Genomic DNA, 20,781 nt, shown 5'->3' on the forward strand with positions numbered 1-20,781 from the left:
CTCCGCCCCGCCCCCGCCCCGCCCCCGGCCCGCCCGGCGCCCGCGGCTCCGCTCGGCCCCACCGCCGCCTCCCGCAGCGCCGGGCGCGGCCTCCCCGGCGTTCGGCCCCGCAGGTGAGAGGGGCGGCGGGGGGAGGTCCGGCTTACTGCGGCCTTCGCGCCTCGCAGCGGGGCCCGGCGGTCGGCGTCCCCCGCGACAGACGCGTGTCACGGCGGTCCGCCCCGCGCTCCGTGCTGCCCGTAGGCCCCGGGGCTGCGCTGCGCTCCGCGGCCCTCCGCGTAACGGCGGCGGCCGAGGGCTGCGGCGCGGGTACGGAGCGAAGGTGGGAGCTGGCGGGGCTGAGGGGCCGCCGCGATGCGGGGCGGGGCGGGGCGGGCTGCCCGCTGTCCCGTACGGCTGGGCGGACGGACGGACAGACGGACGGACGGACGGACGGCGCTGCGCTCCCATCGCACGCCGGGGGTTTTTTGAGAGCGGATTTATTTATTGTGTAACTCCGAGTTTCCCGAGCCGCGCTTGGGAGCATCGCGGCCCTGAGGCCTGCGCTGAACGCTTCCGATGCGCTCCGTTGTGGCTGGGAGGTGAAAGTGACGCTTCTCGTCTTATTTAGAAAAGCAAACTTCGGGTGGGAGCGTCAGCATCCCGGCGCGGGCGGGCGGAGAGGCGCAGCGCTGGTCCCGGAGAGGGGGCTGTAACCGTCCGTCAGGCCGCGCTGTGTGCTCTGAATGCAAAACCCCCGTTTGGCTCAGCTGGGGGGAGCTGAAGCGGTCCGGAGTTCGTTTTAAAACAAGGTTTTTATTCATTCGATTTTCTGGGGGAGAAAAAAAAAAAAAAAAAAAAAAAAAGTGAGGAAATCAGAGAAGCCGGAAGAGCAAAAACGGCACGGAGAGGTGGTTTGGTTTAGAGTTGGGTCTGCTGATGTGTTTGCGAAAAGGAGTCCGTTCTGGTGAAGGAACTGAGCCTGAAAAGTGCCCCAGTTCTGCGTGTCAGTCACACGCACTGCACTCCTGGCACCTGGCGTCCAAATCCCCGTGTGTTACGTGGCAGTGTTTTGCTTCCCTGTGAAGCTCCTGAGCTCTCAGTTGCTGTTAAGCAGCTCATCCCAGGCTGCCAGGGTGCTGCCTGCAGTCACTGCTGTGTTTGCAGTACAGAAATGTGATTTCTTCCAGTTTTTCTTTGCTCCTTCAGTTCAGGAGCACTGCAGAGATGCTGTTATAAAAGTATCCGTGGGGTTTGTCTTGTGCTAGGCAAGCTTTTCAGCTCCCAGGATAAGCATTGCTGCAATGGCTGATGTGTTTATCCTCTTTGTTGTTGTTATTATTTTCTTGCTGTCAGTAATTTGGACCAGATAACACGGGAAATTCTTTCTAATGAAACAGGGAAACAGCAGAGAGCAGAGGCTGTGCTCCTGAAGTTATCAACTTCCTAAGTTCATCCAAATTTTGGGTTTAGTTTATGTAGTGATTTGAGCTTTTCACACTGCCTCCCTTCCAGCCAATAGCAATAGTTTGGATCCCAGTCTGTGCTGTTAATATCACTTCTCCTTTATTTTCCCCCTTTTCATTTTAACAGCCCCAAGCGAGGTTACTTGAGCTACGCTTAGGAGAATGCTTTTTTCATCTTCTTTTTACATCTGCACATTACTGAGACATGTCTGAAGTCTTTAACGTGGCCATGGAGCACCATGAAAGTGTTTATGGTGCTCGTAAGCATGCAGCTGTGAAATCCTCTGTGCTTGCAGCGCTGTGCAGAACAGCTCCATCAGTCTTTGAGAGTCATTCAAAATCCACCTATTGAATGGCAAATTCCCCAGAGACTGAAGATGGGTTATCAGTTAGAGATCTCCTAAATCTAATTCCCTCTTGTGCAGCTTCATTTAAGCAGCAGTCATGTTTTTAATGCCCCCAGCCACCAGATGCCAGGTACTTGTCCTGGGCTGCTGCGCCCTTTTGCTTTTAATCTAAGTTTCATGCAACCAAGTTAATTAGATCTGTATCTCCTTGTGCTGCGCGTTTATGTTTGGCAAGAGGAATGAAGTTCAGATCACCACATTTGTTTCCCCACCCTGGGATTACAACCCAGTTTCTAGGAGGTCAGGTGTGGTTTTTGGGTCTGGCTGAGCGTTGTCTTGCTCACTTAGCTGAGGTACCAAACGCTGCCAGTCAATAACAGGATGGAACTATGAGCTGAGAGCTCTGTGTCGCACTTAGATGTGATTTGATCTCTTTGAACCTTACATCTTAATTTCTGATTTAAATCATATAATATAAAAATTAGGCTAATTTATCTTCTTGCTGTCTGTGAGAGCAGTTCTGACTGTAACCAAACAAAACTGCCCTTTCTTGTCCCAGGACAACACCTTCCTGCAGTGAGAATGGAGGATACAAGAGACATCTGCCCTCACCTGGATTCCATAGGAGAGGTGACCAGGGATGATCTGCTGCTCAAATCCAAGGTACAGGGTGTTCTGGTTATCAGCCCCTTCCCTTTTTGCTGTTGTACATGCTTCTGCATGCTTGCTCTTCATAGAAAATGCTGCCTATCACTGTACAGAAGAGGTAGAAACTCTTTTTCCACTGTTGTTGTACCTTGCACACGGCCCATCAAGTAAGCCTTTGTCAGTCCCATCTGGTGCATTTCTCACTGACATTTTATCCTGCTCAAACATGTCACTTATCTAACACACTGCAAAGTGTGTAATTGGAAGCATGGATTTAAGAAATGCTTTGAGCTGCAGGCAGGGGAGGCCTGCCACATAGAGGTTTCTCACTCTTGAAGGATAGGGTTACTTAAAAGACAGACATGCAGACAAACCTTTTTTTTTATCATGAATATTCAGGGAACTTGCCAGTCATGTGGAGCTGTGGGACCAAATCTCTGGGCTTGTCTTCAGGTAAGAACTGCTTGCTGTTTGTGTGGAATATGGTGGGACTTCTATTCAACATATTAAAAAATGTATTGGACCAGAAAAGAGGATGGCTGTACACAATAGAAATATCCAGTGCTTTTTGATGGATTCCAAGAAAAAGTCTCCCTAAATTAAAAGCTCATGCTGTCAGAATATATCATGGTGTAACAGTGCTCTCCTCACAGGTGATTTTCCCCTGATAGCCACGGTAGGAATGCCCTGCATTGGCTGCCTCTGCTGGCAACTGCAAAGGGAAGCTGCAAGTGTGAGATCTGTGAGGACGGTGTCTGGGGCAGTGGGGCAGAAAGGATCAACAAAGGGCATGTGGGTGGGCAGAGGCAGTTTGTTTGGAGTGCCCAGACTTTGGAGTCTGGTCAGATGAACCTGTTGGAGCAGTTATCTTGGAGTGGGGACTTACATGGGTGCAAACCTGATTTCTGGTTTTCTTAAATTAATCAATCCCAGTCATCTGTCTTATTCTAAGCCCTGGAAAGAAAAGCAGTCAAGAAGAATGGCAAGATCAGTTCTGAAGCTGCAGCTGTTGGTGGGGTTGGGGCTGCAGACCGTTTTGTGAAGTGTTTCATTTGGTGTGCCATTGTAGTTTTGCTCTTTCTCTCACTAGATCGGGTGTCCTTACGTTGGCTGTGGGGAGTCCTTTGCTGATCACAGCACTCTTCATGCACAGGTAAGCTTTTCACTATCGTCCATCGTAAGACAGAGGGGGGCTGAATTATTTCCATTGCCTAATCCTCTTCTGCCCAAATTTGGTTCTTCTGTGCTTCAAGTTGACCCAACTGTCAAATCATTTTCTCACCTTTTAATTTCTAGGCCAAAAAGCACAACCTGACAGTGAATCTGACCACTTTTCGGGTCTGGTGTTACGCCTGTGAGAAGGAGGTGTTCCTGGACCAGCGGCTGGCAGCGCACACGCAGTCACCCTCGGTAAAGTTCAGTGAACCAGTGGGTGTGTGGCAGCCTGGCAGGGCTGAATGCTTGGCAAGCTTTTTGTTTCCTCATTGCAAAATTAGCCAAGAAATTTCCACTGTTGTCCAGGCTGCTATCACGTTAGGAACTCTTTCACTGAAAGTGGCTGCCTGTGGTCAGAGGACCAGCGGCTTTGCCTTGCAGAATCTCCCTGCAGGAAGGCTTCCATTGACTTCAATATCCATTTTGATTTTTTCTTTAACCTCTCCTGGCTTCTTCTGTGGGACATCTGTTTCTGGGAGGAGCCACAACAGCTGTGACATCTTCCTTTAAAATAAAAAATCAGCTCTCAGTCTTCAAACTGTGTACTTGTAACACTGTTACATGTTTCCAGTGCCTCTTTCATCATTAATACTGGAAGCAACAGTGGTGCCATTTCCATTCCCTGCATGCATTACTGAGAAGGATAGGCAGTACAACTGGTTCTTCTCTTCTGAGTGTGCCCTTTTAAAGGCTGGCTAAGTTTACATCTAAGATATTTCTCACAGCTCAACTTTTGAAGCAGGACTCTTGCTGATGGGGTTATTTTCTGTCTTTAATTTAGGATTCTCCATTGCCTGCTCACCCTTTGAAAGCTGTTCCAATTGCAGTGGCTGATGAAGGCGAATCCGAATCAGAGGATGATGACTTGAAACCAAGAGGTAACTCTGCATCAAGTTGATGAAAGAGCTGTGAGGGTAACTCTGCAATCTGTAGGACCTGCACTGAGAGGATCCTAGCAGCAGAGTGCAGAGCCCAGAAAGGGTCACATCATCTCTCCTTTGGGAAAGAATGTAGAAAGCAGCACTTCTGGAAAGTGTTTCATGCTTCTCTTGTTTGTGCTTTAGGCCTTACTGGAATGAAAAATCTTGGGAACTCCTGCTACATGAATGCAGCACTTCAGGCTCTCTCTAACTGGTAGGCACTAGGGCCTTTAGTTGAGTCTTTTACTAGACATCACTACATATCAGCAGTGGCACCTCTGATCTAACACCTTCCTTAGTTGTGCAAGGATAAGCCAGCCAGGCTAGGGACTGAAAAAGGAATAAGGAATATGAAAAATTTAGTGTTTAGGAAAACAGAAGTTCTGCAGTAGGAAAATGAGTGAATGGCCAACTTGTGGCTGTGTGTAAGATTTGTCTTTAGACGAATGCTGGAAGTAAAACTCCTTTACACCACGACAGAAACATATTTGCTATGTGAGAAAACATGTGATATTTCTCTTCTTTACAGTGGTATCATTCCAGCAACCCACACTGTAAGATATTCATTAGCCATTCTGCTGAAAAACAGTTTCAGGATCTCTGTGCTGGGAACAGATTCAGATCAGCCTTCTGTTTTCATTTACAGGCAGAAATCAAGTTTGCATCTAGAATCACTTCTTCCCTTGATTTAAAAAACACTATCTTAAGTGTGTTTTCAAAAAGGGAGGCATTTAAGTTTTGATAAATCCTTAAATAGAGGCAGAGGAGAAATTTCTATGCTCTGAATTCTTCTTGTTCTCTTGTAGCCCACCTCTCACGCAGTTTTTTCTGGAATGTGGTGGTCTGGTCCGTACAGATAAGAAACCAGCACTATGCAAAAGTTACCAGAAGCTGGTGTCTGAGGTTTGGCATAAGAAACGGTGAGTGGTCACTCTGTTCTCATCTGTACAGATTTCGTATTTATCTTAGTTCTGAACTGTGTCATCAGCAAAAAGAAATGGCATCTTCAGTGATAAGTGCATCTTCTAAGGCAGACAGTTCAAGTCCTATACAGGCAGGTATGCTTGGATTCCCTCTTATCTAGGAGATCCTGTGTCATGCTGCTGGTGATTAAAAAATGGGCAGTGATGTTAGTGATAGAAAGAAGACATTCTTAATTTTGTAACTTTAAAAAGGAAGAGATTTCTTTATAGCTTTTCTGTTGGTAATGAAGTAAAAAAATGGTGTGATGAGGGAACTTTTGCTATTTCTGAGTACGTTGCATGGACTAATGAGCACTTGAAGGAACTGCTCTTGATCATCAGAGAGACTGATGATTTGGATGGAAGAAGTGATAGAGATCTGACACTGAGGTATTACCAAAAAATGAAAAATACAAGTGATTTTTTGAGAAATGTTTTCTACTGGTTCAAATTCTAGATTAGTGTAACACAGCGTAAAATAATGCAGCTCTGTTGAAATTTGAAGATGTCCGTTCTGTGAAACTAGTAAATTGGGGAAAAAATCAAGCTAGGAATCTGAATGACATTGTGTGTTTGCTTTGTGTTAGTTATTAACAAGGGATAAGCAAGATGCAAAGCAATACTGTGCATTTATGCAGTGGGCTGTAGCCTATGAAGCACTATCATGTCAATTTCTTATTGGTTTTGACTTACCTCACTTACTGGTCCTCCACCAACCCACCTGTCAAACATGCTGCTGCAAAATCAAACCAGGTAACTCACTGCCAAACCCTGCTCTGGGGAGAATCACTTGAGACAATGCCAGGTGTGGACAGAACTTCAAGCTAAAGTGTGCTCTAGGGAAGGTTCTCTGGAAGGAGAGAGTGAAATGACTGGGAGATGTTTTCCCTCGCTTGATTTCTCTATCAGCTGGGTGATGTATAAATTAAGTCCAGGCTTTGTGGGTGCATAATTATCTTCTGTCCTCCTTAACTAGCTACCACACCCTGTTCTGTTGCTTATTACACAAACTGGCTCCAGGCCTGATAAGCAAGCTAACTTTTGTTGTTTTTTTTCTCCATATCTAAACAGGCCAAGTTATGTTGTTCCAAGCAGTCTGTCTCATGGAATTAAACTCGTCAACCCCATGTTCCGAGGCTATGCTCAACAGGTGGGGCCTCAGCAAAAACTGCAGCAGTTCTGCTTGTGTTCAGAGAGAGGAGCTAGTACTGGGGTGTCACACTTGTTCTGTGTCTGTCCTAATGATCTGATAGAGCCCTCGGGTGGGATTCAGGAGACGTTGCTGTTACTGCATCAGTTCACCTTCTTGCGTCAGCTTTCTCACCTCTAAAGTTGTGATGGTGACCTCCTTTGTGAAGGGCTTTGAGATCTATTGGGACATGCCACATAAGTTAGGTATTATTCGTGTTAGAGCTGGGAAATCTGGATACATTTGTACTCAGAAGTTAAAGATGCCCATGTTCTGTATTCTTCTTCGGGGGAATTGCAGCTAACAAAATCTTTAAAGATAATATCTTTTTCTTTGAGGTTTTTATCGTGGCTTCCAGTGTTTATTCTCAAGAATAAAATGTAAACATCAAACTGTGTTTGATTAGAAAATTTACAAAAGAAGTGACAGTAGACAGTCTATCTAAACTGTGGTGCTGACAGCAAGTCAAAGCAGAAGATAAAAGTAATGATTAATGAAAGGATTTCTGTATTTATCTTTGATGTGAAGTATGTTGGATTGGAAAAGTCAGCTCTAAAGAGAAAGTTGAAAGCAAGGCAGAGCAGGCTGAAAGTCAAGCTTCGTTGAAGTAACAGAAACATCATAATTATCTTTCTGAAGTTGTCAAAATAGCAGATTGCTTTCCAGCGGGTGCTTTGAAGCCATGCATTTTTATCATGCATTGTAAATTTAGGAGCTTGCTCCTTGACTGTTCAGTCTTTGGCTTCTGGTTCCACTGCCTATTTATTAAAGATTTTAATCTGCCCTCTACAGAAGAGGGATTCCCATAAGCAGAAGCCAGCGATCCTGAAAACAGTTGTGTTGTTCAGTGTTCTCTTCCTGCTGCCTTTGGTTTCTTAGGTCCCTTGCCTCTTAGCAGTGGTAGTACCCTGGTAAACAAGGTCATAGTTTGGGTTTTGGAACTAGATTATCTTTAAGGTCCTTTCCAACCTAAGCCATTCTATGGTTTGCATGTTGCAATGGCTGTCTAGCTTTCATCATGTCTTTCAGATAAATACATTTGGATAAAAATTGGTTCTTTTATCAGTAGGAATTAAAGACATTTGCTGAGCAGACATGCTTGTTGATAAATCTCTGTGGTACTCTCTGCTTTAGGAGAGTCTCCTGATGTTGCAGAGGCTGATAACTTCTGTGGGCAGAACTGAGGCTGTGAATGGAGCCATCTCTTCTTTTGGCCTTCTTACTTGCCTGAATTCTGGATGGATGTGTACTAACACAGGATGAATCCTGTTTTCAGGACACTCAGGAGTTCCTGCGCTGCCTGATGGACCAGCTTCATGAAGAACTGAAGGAACCAATTGTTGCAGAGACACGAGATTTGGATATGGGTGACCAGGATGACAAGCGCGAGGGTGACCGAAGTCCTTCGGAGGATGAGTTCCTCTCCTGTGATTCAAGCAGTGACAGGGGTGAAGGAGATGGTCAAAGCCGGACCACAGGGAGCATGGGAGAGACAGAGTTGTTGATCCAGGATGAAGGAGGGAGAGGGATCTCTGAAAAAGAGAGGATGAAGGACAGAAAGTTCTCCTGCGGCCATCGGCGCAGCAACTCGGAGCAGGTGGATGAGGATGCAGATGTTGATACCACGATGATGCCAATAGATGGCAGAGCCTCACCTGAGATGCTCCCAGCTCCCCGTCCTGCCAGCCCATGCAGGACACCAGGTACAACACTCTTCCAGTTATGTTATTTGTGAGAAGACATGTTGTATTCCTGCATTGGGTGCAACAACAACACATAATGGTGTGTTCCTTCGGTGGGTTTCAAAGATTTTGCATCCAAGGTTTTCTGCATTGTCACTGGCAGTAGTTCTGCCTTTGTGCACAATTTCTGTAAGACAACAGAGCAAGCTGGGAAACTTAGCCAGGCTAGAGTGCTCACAGAGCTGAGCGCAGCCTGCATCCTAAAGGCAGTGGTAGCTCTCTGCCAAACCTGCAAAAGTGATATTTCTGTACTTGTCCTAGCTGAGAAAAAGGTTTTATGTATGTATGTGGCTTTATCTAACAGACTGGCCTTGGGAAATGTTGGCTGTGAGAAAGATGTGGAAGTGGCTGTTGGTTAATCTTGGATTATGGACTCTGTGGGGAGAAAAGGCTGATGCACAGTTGGTGCATTTCTGTATCTCAGGGAAAAGAAAAGAGCAGCTGTTAAGACGTAGGTGTGGAGGCACCTCAAACTGAACATATCCCATCCTTCAACACTTATCGTTATATAAGAGCCTTACTCTGCCAGCTGGCACTGAAGGCAGCAATGCTGTTTATGTGGATAAGGAGTACAGGAGCAAGCTGTAAAACCTAATTAGTCACAAGTGTGAAAAAGTGGTGGATTGGTTGGTGGTTTTTTTTATAATTATTAGTTCTCTATGCACTCTTATCCATGCACTGAGAATGCTGTATCTACCAACCTGTGCAAGTAGGACAGTTAGTAATGACTGAACTGTGAGTTCTGGGAAAGGTTCTGTGCTGGAACACAGAGCTGGACTGACACCGGCTGTAACACAGTTGCCTTTCAGAATGGATTTTCATCTGTGCTCTTCTGCCTTCTCTTTTTCCCAACAGAACCTGACAACGATGCCTACGTGCGCTGCTCCTCGCGCCCCTGCAGTCCGGTCCATCATGAAATGCACTCCAAGCTCTCCAGCAGTCCTCCTCGCTCCAGTCCTGCCAGGCTTGGACCTTCCTATGTACTCAAGAAAGGTAGTGCAGGGCAGTCAGGTGCATGCTGCGAGGCAGAGGGGAGCATGTGGAGTGGAGGAGGAGGGGTTTGTTTGCAGAAGAGAGAAAGAATGCTCGATGATCTTTAATTAGCAGTTCTAAGCAGTGCTGATTCCCCTGGAACATCAGTGCTTTTTAAAGTCATACCAGGTAAAGACTACAGTAAGCTCGCAGGTAAAGTCAGGGTTTGGATACAGCAGCTGTTCTAGTATGCTTTTCCATTGGAGCATGAAATGATTTCCAAGTATACATTTGCATGCTGTGTTTGTTATTGATGGAAGAGCTATGAAGTCCCAAACACAGCTCTGTCTCTTCAGGGGAGTGTGGAGATGTGTGAACGTTTGTCTGCCAGACTTGCATTTACTGTGTGTGAGTCAAGGAACCTTAAGATGATGTTACTGAGGGAGAGCTCCTGGGCTCTCTGACATCATGAGCTGTAGTAATAGAATTAAACTGCAAGCATCAGTCTGCTGCTGGAAGCATTGTTAGGCTTCAGGCTGGAGCCTGGCTTCTGTTCTCGTCAAACTGGCCTCTTAATCACAAGCAAATTGCAGAACAAAATCTCTCAGCATTGCAAAGCCACCAAACACAATGGCATGTACTTACACCATTGTCTCTACAGCTGTTCAGTAATAACATTCTTTCTAGAACTGTGCCCTGGCCTCTTGGCTGAGGTCAGCACAGCCACAGATGTTCTGGCCTGATGAAAAGCACTCTGTCTCCCTGCACGTGTGCATGGGGAGAGGGTTTGTTGTTAAGCAAAACTGTGTGCTTGGCCACTCACTGCTGTGGAGTCTGCAGGAGCCTGCACTGCAGGAGCACTGCAGGAGCACGAGACACCTGACAAACATGGTAAATGCTAGAGGGGAGGAATAAAAAGACAAAGTACACAGACAGACTAAGGAGAAAGGAAGTAAAGTGTAAAGCTTAAAGCAAAGCATAGTCCTGAACATGCAGGATCAGTGCTTCTCTTGTGATTGTGTGTCTGTGTGACTCTGCTTTAGACAGGAGACTGAGAAATTGTTGCTACATGATGTCTCTGTGCCTCTTTCAGCCCAGATGCAGGCTTCTGGGAAAAAGAAGAAAGAACTTCGTTATCGCAGTGTGATCTCTGATATCTTTGATGGCTCCATTCTCAGCCTGGTGCAGTGCCTCACCTGTGACAGAGTGAGTGTCCTGATAGCTGTTGGTCAAAGAGCAGTCTCCTATAGACCTTATAGACCACTTTTTTCTTCTTTTTTTTTCTTTTTTTTTTTTTTTTGACAATGAAGCTTTCTATTTCCATACTGTGGGATGCAGCAGGCCTGCTAAAATCTTGTTAGGTGGGAGGTTTTTGAGACCTGCCATGCCAAGGAATTTTTAGCCTCCAGAGTGATGTTTGCTTATCTGTGCTACTGAGTTTGTCCAGCACTGTCACATTCACATCAGAAAACAAATTCCAACTCTACATAAAGATGGTGATAGTCCTCCTACTGACAGTAGATAAGAAGAACTAGCCTGAGCAAGTTGCTGTTACTGCCAGGTCAGGTTTCTGCAGTGATAAAAAGTTATAGAAGTCAGGTCCTGGCTTCATTCCATGCACAGGAAACCCAGGCCTTTTCCTCTTGGGTATTTCCAGGTTTCTACAACAGTGGAGACATTCCAAGACCTGTCACTCCCGATCCCAGGAAAGGAGGACCTGGCCAAGCTGCACTCTGCCATCTACCAAAGTGTGCCAGCTAAGACAGGGGCGTGTGGGGACAACTATGCCTCACAAGGCTGGATTGCTTTCATCATGGAGTATATCCGGAGGTGTGTTCCCCATGTAGGGGCTTTTTCTTCTGGGGTTTGCCCTGCAGTTTCTGAAAGACAGCTGTCCCTAACCAGTGTGCTTCCAGCAGAAATGTTAGCTGTTCCCTGCAGTGGGACAGTGTGTGGTACCCCAATTCTGTTCTGGTCTTTTCTTTTTCACATGAGCTGGTTGCTGCTGTTCCTCTACTTCTGTAATTGCCCTTGACATCTCTTGTGCAAATGATGGTCCTCCATTTCTGCCTTTAGCTCTGTCTTGCCCTCTGGAGCAAATTACCAGAGTAGCTGTGCAAATTACTTTTAGATTGAGCAGTTACAGTGGGAACATCAGCCTTCCCTGTGCCTTTGGGTGATGAGCTTATAACCAGCAGCTAGAAGAAAGCCCATCTGCTGGGAGTTTTGTAAGCCAAAGTGTCCAACTGTTTCTCTGCAACTCTTTCTCCCGATTCTCTTCTGTAGATTTGTGGTGTCTTGTATCCCTAGCTGGTTTTGGGGTCCTGTTGTGACACTGGAGGATTGTCTTGCTGCCTTTTTTGCAGCGGATGAGTTGAAAGGTGAGTTTGCTTCAGTAGGGTCAGACAGCCAAAACCAAGAAAAACTGCATGTAGGAATATTTCACAAGCATTCTGGGGGCACGTTACATCTAGAAACCCTGCTTTAATATTTATTTCACTTAGGGACTGGCACTACTAAAACTTGGCAGTTCAGCTCCTCTTAGAAACTCAGAAATGAGTTTTCCCATCTGCTCAGTGGTGGTGCTTTTTCATTTTGAATCTGAATGAGTGTTCTTAGCTAGAAGCAGACGTGGCTCTTGGGTGGTTTTTTTGAGTTACAGTGGCTCTTTAGCCTTCCTCGCTTCTTCACTTTCTCTGTCCAATTCTACTCCCTAGAGGATTAAACATTTTGCTGCAATCACAACGATGAGCAGTATAGATTTTTCTGCTGGTTGACTACATTGTCCTTCCCACCCTTACTGAGGGAAATGCTTGTTTTGATCTCTTCTCACCCTGGTTTCCCTTAGAAGCCACTCAGTGTAATTTTTCTGCAGGGGGTGGAAATGTATCAATTCTAGAGTTGTGAGGTCTGAGTAAGTGCATAACAGCTTTCTTCTCTTCATCTATAGGGGACAACATGTACAGTTGTGAAAGGTGTAAAAAGTAAGTCTGTGTTATCTGTATGGTATTTCTGGAACTTTATTACTTCATACTACTGTTAAACATTTTGCTGCATCCTCCCCCTGGACATCTCTTCTGTGTGCCACGTAAAGTCTGCCTTGCCTTGCTCCAGTGAACTCTTGAGAGTTCACTGACGTGGGCTTCAAGGGGGGGAAAAGAAACAAGAAGGGTGTGAATAAGGATGTGGCTTGGTAGCTATTGCACTACAAGGAAGAAGTGTGACAAACTGCTCATGCCATGCCTCATTTGATAAGGGTGTTGCAAGAAGCCTGAATTTGTTGCTGCTGAAATCAGGATCTGTCTTGAATTTCAAAGTGAGCAAGATGCAGCCAGACTATTGCCTTGCCTTTTGGTGTCTGTTTATTTGAGCATGTTCTCACAGCTGATTTCTCTTTCTCCCTCAGATTGAGGAATGGAGTAAAGTACTGCAAAGTCCTCCGGCTACCAGAGGTGAGTAAGAGTGCCTTGACTCTTACTTTTCTTTTGGCAGACTCTGAGGAGGTAAAGAAGTTAGAGGTAAAACTGAAACAGCAGTTTGTTTTGGTGGCAAAGCTCTGTATCTAGACCAGAAGAGATTTTTGATGAGCCAGCAGGATTCATAACAGGCAAAAAATCCTTGCAAAGATAAGGTGCACAGAGGGGCTTTCGGATCAGGACACCCACAGCAAAACTGTGCTTTGGTATTTATTCTGTCTTTGGTCTTTTAGATTCTCTGCATCCACTTGAAACGGTTCCGGCATGAGGTGATGTATTCCTTCAAGATCAACAGTCATGTCTCCTTCCCCTTGGAAGGGCTGGATCTGCGGCCTTTCCTGGCCAAGGAGTGTGTCTCTCAGATCACCACCTATGATCTACTGTCAGTCATCTGCCATCACGGCACAGCAGGCAGTAAGTCCTTCTTGTGGGTGTATGGCAGAAGTGAGCAAGAACAAGAGGAGTATGAGCAAAGCAGAAACGTGTTCAAGAGCTGGGCAGCAGCTCTTCTGAGGGAGCCTGAGTTTCATCTGCACTCTGAATTTCAGCTGCACCGTGTTTCCTGTTACAGGTGGGCATTACATAGCCTACTGTCAGAACGTGATCAATGGCCAGTGGTACGAGTTTGATGACCAGTATGTCACTGAGGTCCATGAGACTGTGGTACAGAATGCAGAAGCCTATGTCTTGTTCTACAGGTGAGCAGTGCTCTGCATGCAGCAGATCTGTCCTGCTTGCAGAGTACTCAGAAATGTGTATGGAAAACTAAGAGTAGAAGAATTGCTTCATTTTCTCTTCCTTTCCCTACTGAAGGAAAAGCAGTGAAGAGGCTGTGCGAGAGCGTCAGAAAGTTGTGTCCCTTGCCAGCATGAAGGAGCACAGTTTACTCCAGTTCTACATCTCTCGGGAGTGGCTCAACAAATTTAACACGTTTGCTGAGCCTGGTCCCATCACCAATCACACCTTTCTGTGCTCTCATGGAGGTAAGATGGTGCTGCTGAACCCAGAAAAGCATCTTTCAGCTATGCCTGCCTTCTTGTTTTCTGGTGCTTTAACAAACACAGAAATAAAGCTTCAGCTGTAGTTCTGTCACAGCACATGCTGTTGTAGAATCTGCCTCGCTGGCAAAAGCTTCAGCCCACTCGAGAAGAAATGAGACAGTTGCTCCATTGTCCTGATCAGAGGCACAGAGGAATGCCTAGTGCTGGGAAACAACAGTATTCAATTCTCTGCTTGTTTTTAAAAACGAACCTGTAGAAAGCAGATAAAGCAACATTTATCTGTGTTACCCTATCAGCAAGGCTGTCCTTCAGTGTTTGTCTGCAGAATGGAGCACACGCTCCTGAAGAGACCTGATACCACATTTTTAGTGTTCTCTTTCATCTCTCCTGCCTGGGAGCTTTTGTGTTTGTGTATTCACAATAAGGAAGGAAGCACTTGATTAGAAACTAGTACCTTGAACTGAGAAACTTCCACAGTCAGTGAATCTTGAGTGATTTCCATTAGTATAGGAAGCAAATGCTGGAATCAGGGAGTTTTCAGTAAGGAAGATCTTTCTCCTATTTCTGTCTTTAACCAGCAATAGAATTCTGTTGTTCACTCTCCCTCTTGCCTTTCCTCCAGGGATCCCTCCTAATAAATACCATTACATTGATGACCTGGTTGTGATTCTGCCCCAGAACGTGTGGGAATATCTCTACAACAGGTGAACATGGCCATTTCATTCTTTGTCCCATTTTGTTTTCCTAGACATCCTGGGGTCTTCCCATATTAGGCACCATCCAAGGCATAATGCCTTACCATGACACCTCAAGGGCATGCAGCACTTGGTGTGGGCTGACAAGACTTGTGTTAGGGAGACCCTACTAATCTAAACCAAAATGAGCTGTATCATAACAATACTGTGACCCTCACTGTGTTGCATAAAGTCTGTGCTCTTCGTTCAGAAAAGAGCTGCAGGTGCACCTCCTTCCTCACTATCTGGAGTATCTGGAGTAGTGTAAAAATCCATCTGTGTAGGATTCAGGGCTGGGAAACACTCTATTTTCCTGCAGTTCTGCATTCCCCTCCCTCTCTTGTGCTCAGGTTTGGGGGTGGCCCTGCAGTGAATCATCTGTATGTGTGCTCTATTTGCCAAGTGGAGATTGAAGCACTTGCCAAACGCAGGAGAACTGAAATTGACACCTTCATCAAGGTTTGTATGGGAGGGATCTGGAGGCAATGGAAGAGTGTGGAGGTGGGAAATGGAAGCCTGTTGTGGATAAGTAGTGGAAAACTCTTGCTCTTGTTTTCCAGAATATGATTTACATGAGATGGATTGTGGGGTTCCCCAGTGCTGTCAGCATGGGGAGGGGTAGCTGGAACACTGCCTGTGGATGCATGGACAAACAGCATTTGAAACTATCCTAGTCTCTTGCCTGTACTAATTAGTGGAAACAGGTGGTGGAGAGGGTGGTTGGATTGTTCAGAATAAGGGGCTGTTCTGAAGAGTGGCAAGGCTGCCTTACAGCTGAAGGAAGGGGCTCCCACCTGCCTCAGCAGTGACTCAGTCTTTCCTGCACTTCTGTTCTCTGCTTTCCCAGCTGAACAAGGCTTTCCTGGCAGAGGAGTCTCCAAGTGTCATCTATTGTATCAGCATGCAGTGGTTCCGTGAGTGGGAAGCCTTTGTCAGAGGGAAGGATAATGGTAAGAAGCCAGAGATTCGCTGGAGACTGTCAGTGCTGAGAGGTAGAATGAAAATAAGTTCATTTTTAGGTGTCCTCAGTAAGCACTGCACCTGATGGGTACAGCTTGATGCTGCATGGAATCTGGACAGCAACCAGTCAAAGTGCCTGCAGGTCCCTGGGGTGGGGCAGAAATAATGAGGATTAGCATGGGAAATGATCTGAATTGGGTGGCAGCATGGAAAGCACAGTGGTTCCAGACATGTTTGTTTTTTCTCTCACAGAGCCTCCTGGACCAATTGACAACAGCAAGATTGCACTCACAAAAGCGGGTGGCCACATGCATGTTAAACAAGGTAAGGCATGTGCTGCTGTCTTGTAGTGTCCTAAAAGGTGAGGGAGAATATTCCACTGCGTCTGTCTGTCCACAAAGCAGTAACAGAACAAGATGGTGTTGCAGAGGAAGACAGCTCTCTGCACATCCCTGTGCTGATTGCCCTGAGTGCCATCTCTGTTCTCTATTGGCAGCTCCCATATGTCTGACTTGCTGACATGACTTAGTGTAGTAAACCCTGCAGTCCTTCATCTCCTGTTGTTGCTATTCCCACATCTTTCCATCATTTCCCCTTGCCCACTATTGTAGTGTTGCAGTTGACTTGTCTTTACTCAACATCTGCTGCGATCCAGCTCATGAAATAACACTGCCTGGGCTGTACTCACTGCACTGCTGTGCAGATGAAGATTGCATTTGTATCTTGGTTATCTCTCAAGATAAAAGATATACTGTGGGCTGAAGTGCCATGGAGCCTCAGTGGCTTCCAGCAGCAGGTGGCACTGCTGAGGGCTGGTGGGAGCGCTGCTGCTAAGGCTGCATGGCACAGGGCTTCGTTTGGACAGTGCAGATATGGGCACCAGCTGTGCTCTGCTCTTCTGGTACAGAGGGAGGTGGAGGGGGACGATGTCCTCCGTGATGTAATGCAGCAGCCCCTCCAGCTGATGGCTGCGTGTCTGCTTATTGCTGTTGTCCTTTTCAGGTGCTGATTACGGGCAGATTTCCGAGGAGACGTGGATTTATTTAAGCACCCTGTATGGAGGGGGCCCAGAGATTGCTGTCAGACCAAATGTGGCCCAGGTCCAAGAACTGGATAACCTGCATGGGGAGCAGAAGATTGAAGCAGAGACCTGGGCTGTGTGATCTGTGAAGGATGGGGCAGGGAAGGTACGGCACAAGTATGTGTGCAGATGGATGGGGAATCCTGAGGAGTCAAACCTATTCCTTTGTGTGGTACTCAAAGGCGTGTGCAGCTCCCACCACCACTTTGGGGAAGGAAGGTATCCTTGGCCATCCTTTCATGAGGTTCTGGATGTAGGGGTGGTACTATGAAAGACTGGGAGAAATCAGTTTCTCTGTAATTCATTTTTGTAGCCTCAGTGGGAAAAAAACTGGTGGTGAGATTGCAGATGGACTTTACTAGCCTGTGTTTTGACCTGAGCCTCTCCCTTTTCTGTGCTTACAAGAAATCAGCACTCTCAGCTTGTCCTCAGTAAACTGATTCTCTGCTCCTCTGCAGGTTTTGCTTTTGGCACTTTCCTTTTTTAACCCTGTGTAAAGATAATGAGATGCTATTTATGTTTCCAGTAAGCAGTGTTGCAACTAGAGAAACCTGTTTATTTGAAGCTAACTAAAGCCACGGGGTCTTCTGGTAGTTTTGTGCTGATGGTGCACAGTTGTCACAACTTCCTAGTTTTGCTCCTTATCTAATTCTTGCAACTTCAGTTGCAACTGACTAATTTTGAAATAGTCTGTTTCATTCTCCCCTAAGCCCTAAAGTTACACCTTCACCATCCTGGCAGGATTTTCTGCTCCTCGTATCTGATTTCATGTGTTCAGCATGTTTTCAGAGAACAAAGCTGCAAAATGAGTTCTCCTTCCCTCAGTACTATTTCCCCTTAAGCTCCTGGCAGCTTGCTAGATGTGGGATGCAGCCTTACAGGTTAGACTCAAAGCTGTTCAATGGGCAGACTTCTTTGAAACAGGGCATGGGACTTTGTTTGTAAGCCCAGAACTCCTTTTCAGAATGATCCTGCTGTCAGCACAGATCTGTCCCCGCATCTGTCATGAGAAACAAAGGATGAGTCGGGTCTGAAGAGGGTGACTGTATGTTTGCACAGAGTCTGCTCAGGTGGGCAGGGCCCTCTTGGAGCACTGGAGAAGGTGCCTGGCTGATCAGCTGGAGTGGCTTCAGGAATGAGCTGCTTTCTGTAGACAAGCCTCCACCTGTGTGCTGAGGTCATTTAGCTTCTCAGTACAGATGTCCTTTGTGTAGGCAGTTGCTCATTTAATGAATAGAAATAATGTGTTCCCTCTGCTGCTGTAGCTGTGGACTATAATAACAGCCAGCAGAGAGAGGCAGGAAGACAAGAAAGTCTGAACACTAGCTATCCCAGCAGGTCTGTTCTTCAAAAGTTCTTCCTTCACCTAAGACAAGGCCATAGCAAAACAGCATGCACCTGTGTGTTTCAGTGAGCTTCAATGGAAGCAAAGCTGGCAAGGCAGAAGGGACCTCTCTTGGGCTGAGGACCAAAACTGTGCGTTCACAGTGCTGGAACCTGCCTGGTTCCACAGCATCACACCTGGGCTCAGGGGCCCATGGAAAAGAGAAAGGAAGGGAGGGCTGCACTTTCACTCACAGATAGAGCGAAGAGAAGAGTGCAGAAGAGTTTGAAAAGGAAAAAATGTGGCCTTCAGATTTTGTTTTTTAGACCAAAAGATTGCTGTAAACAGCAAATCCTTCTTTAAATAAATCCTGTAAATGGTTCAGCATGTTAATTTCACTATCTTGTTTATTGGATGCCTGTATATGCCCAAGGGGAGGTCAAAGAATGAGCTGCTGTTGGGATTTCTCATTGTTCTCAGCTTTGTTCACCACTGCAGCCTTCTTGGAAGCTGCTGCAGAGCCTGTAGGGCTGCATGTCTGTGTTGTCTGTGCCGTTCAGAGGATTGTACAGATTGTAATAATACTCCTGTGCTTAAGTGTTATACTTTGTGCTGAAAACGTGTTACAATAAATATATGTGCATCCAACACACTGCACGACTGCTGCCTGCCTGCCTGCAGGGCCCAAGCATCTGACAGCTTCCTCCGTGTTCATGGTGCTAATGAAAAAAACACAAAAAAACACCCAAGCTTCCTGCTGCCACGAGGCCTTGCAGCAACTCCTGAGCAGTCCATCAGCTGATACTGCACAGTGGCAGAGGAGGGCGCCTGCTCCTCAGGCAGCCTCTGTGCACAAAGCCTTCCTGCTCATGATGGTTCAGCCAAGTTCATCTCAGAAAGGTGGGCTGGCTGGGAAGCACGTGCTATTTGAGAGCAGCAGCGTGAGGGAAGCCACGTGTGAGGGGAGGAGGCTGGAGTTTCTTGAGAAGTTCAAGCTTTCTACAGCACAGCCTGTGCAGTTTTTGTCAGTGTTGTCAGTGGCTGGAAGGTTTCACACGCTCCCTGCTAACACGTGCATGCGTTGCTTTGCTCGTGGGCACGATGCAGCCAGCAGCACTGTGACTGCAGGCCCAGAAATGCAGTGCTCTTGGTAACAGGCTGGCACGCTCTGCCATGGCGAACAGCAGCGCTGCTGAAAGATGGGGGTGATAGAAATGCACCCTGGGGTGAGGGGCTGCAGGAGACCAGCAGTCGCTGCCAGCTGGGTGAATAACATGGCATTAGCTGGAGCCTGGGCTGCCCACAGAGCTGGGGCAGTAAGGACATGCAGCTCGTTCTCTAGCAACTTGAAATCAACCGTCAAAACTCGCATCTAGCAAACAAACGCCGTAACCTCAGCAACTGCAGAACAGTTTGTAACATTCCAGGAGACATTAACAAACTCCCTTCCCCAGGGATGGGATTATACAGCGTCTAGACAAACGCTGCACTGGCCAAACCTAACTTTTTGTTATCCTCTGTCCATTAAAATACTCAAAGCTTAGTTCTGCATCTATATTTCATTTGAAACGTGACATCATTGATGCTTTTCTCAGACCCCCACTGTAAGTGTCTGGTATTTCTGAGCACATCTCAGCACAGCTAGCTTTGTGACTTGCTGTTAATGTAAGCCAGATATTATGGCTGAGCTGTATCAGCTCAGATCTCTTGCTGACTGCAAAAAAAGGGGAGAGAACTGTTCATGCATTGGAATGATGTAGCTAGCTTCATGATTTTAGATTCTCTGCTCCCTCCCCCAGTCCTATGGAAGCAGCAGGGGACGGGGGGTTGATTTACATGCTGTTCTCCTGCTTGCTACTCCCAGGCTTAGACTGTGGTCTCATAGACAGACAGTTCTGATGCAGCTAAGACTGTGATACACAGATAACAAATACTCTGCACTAACCTGATCCCTAGAAAGGGGAATAGCTCTTCCTTCCATGGTGCACAGCCAGCATACTGGAACTTGACCCCACAGCTTCCCTTGGCCATCCTTTGCCTCAGCCTGATCCGGGAGCCTGTTGTCAGTGGTGCATCTCCACCCTCCTGAATGACCAAAGTAAATAGCATCCTGTACTCTCACACGTTCAGTAACACCTCTGGTGTTTCACGTCTGGTCTAGATGCTGCTCACCTTGGCTTCAGGTTCCTCTCTTCAGTCATTCTGTGCTGTTTCTATGTGAAGTTAGCAATGCTACAACTGGTTAAGATAAATCAGAGGTAGAGCCAGACTGACTCTCCCTCCTACTCATTGTTTTCCAAAAAGCACCAAGACATGGAGCACATCTCTCAGCTCAGTTTTCTCTCCGCTTTTGAGCATTCTTTCTAGCAGACTGTTTGATAAACAGAACTGATTTGCCCTTAACTGACTGAGGTGTTAATTAGTGCTGGCAAAGAACAAATGAAATTGTTAAAACAACAGTCTGACCGTAGACCTCTACAGAGCTGCTTCAAATGAAAGCATCACTGACCGTGAGCTGCACAGCTGCACATCCTCATGGCTCCTGGCTGATGCTGCTTCCAGTGAACTGAGCTAACAGGTGAAGTCAGAAAGTTTAAAACAACAACAGAAGAAAAAAACAAACAAATCCAAAAAAAACAACCCATAAAACCACACCACCTTTTTGCTAGCTGGGAAGTTTGATAAAACAGCATCTCAAAGAGAGACAGTGTGTCTCAGAGCCCCATTAGCAACTCAGACACCTGCATATTCCAGTATGAAAAACA

The 20,781-nt window shown here is 46.5% G+C and overlaps 1 protein-coding gene across 2 annotated transcripts; it reads left to right on the forward strand.

Moving 5' to 3' along the window:
• The first annotated feature begins 24 nt into the window (after positions 1 to 24).
• Positions 25 to 20,642, forward strand: USP20 (ubiquitin specific peptidase 20). 2 transcript variants are annotated; one of them, XM_031601707.2, is made up of 24 exons: positions 25 to 113; positions 2,352 to 2,455; positions 2,840 to 2,893; positions 3,531 to 3,593; positions 3,737 to 3,850; positions 4,437 to 4,533; positions 4,720 to 4,789; positions 5,382 to 5,495; positions 6,609 to 6,687; positions 8,003 to 8,429; positions 9,324 to 9,461; positions 10,534 to 10,646; positions 11,098 to 11,270; positions 11,727 to 11,821; positions 12,391 to 12,424; positions 12,847 to 12,892; positions 13,150 to 13,330; positions 13,488 to 13,614; positions 13,730 to 13,899; positions 14,540 to 14,621; positions 15,002 to 15,110; positions 15,499 to 15,601; positions 15,864 to 15,935; positions 16,614 to 20,642. In XM_031601707.2, exons 2-24 carry the CDS (start codon positions 2,375 to 2,377, stop codon positions 16,772 to 16,774), a joined length of 2,703 nt encoding a protein of 900 aa, XP_031457567.1. In that variant the 5' UTR covers positions 25 to 113; positions 2,352 to 2,374; the 3' UTR covers positions 16,775 to 20,642. The 2 variants fall into 2 exon arrangements, with proteins under 2 accessions (XP_031457567.1, XP_089977412.1); XM_090121286.1 differs by lacking the exon at positions 25 to 113 and adding an exon at positions 196 to 309.
• The last annotated feature ends 139 nt before the right edge of the window (positions 20,643 to 20,781 follow it).

The sequence above is a fragment of the Phasianus colchicus genome, chromosome 19, assembly GCF_987193195.1.
Source record: "Phasianus colchicus chromosome 19, bPhaCol1.hap1.1, whole genome shotgun sequence".
In the NCBI taxonomy this organism is placed as follows: domain Eukaryota; kingdom Metazoa; phylum Chordata; class Aves; order Galliformes; family Phasianidae; genus Phasianus; species Phasianus colchicus.

Bases quoted from the DNA above. Each gene is read 5' to 3' on its own strand.
- USP20 (XM_031601707.2), top strand. From the start codon at position 2,375: ATGGAGGATACAAGAGACATCTGCCCTCACCTGGATTCCATAGGAGAG. The intron at 13,331-13,487 runs GTAAGTCCTTCT...TTCCTGTTACAG, and splicing joins CCATCACGGCACAGCAGGCA to GTGGGCATTACATAGCCTAC. The intron at 13,615-13,729 runs GTGAGCAGTGCT...TCCCTACTGAAG, and splicing joins GCCTATGTCTTGTTCTACAG to GAAAAGCAGTGAAGAGGCTG.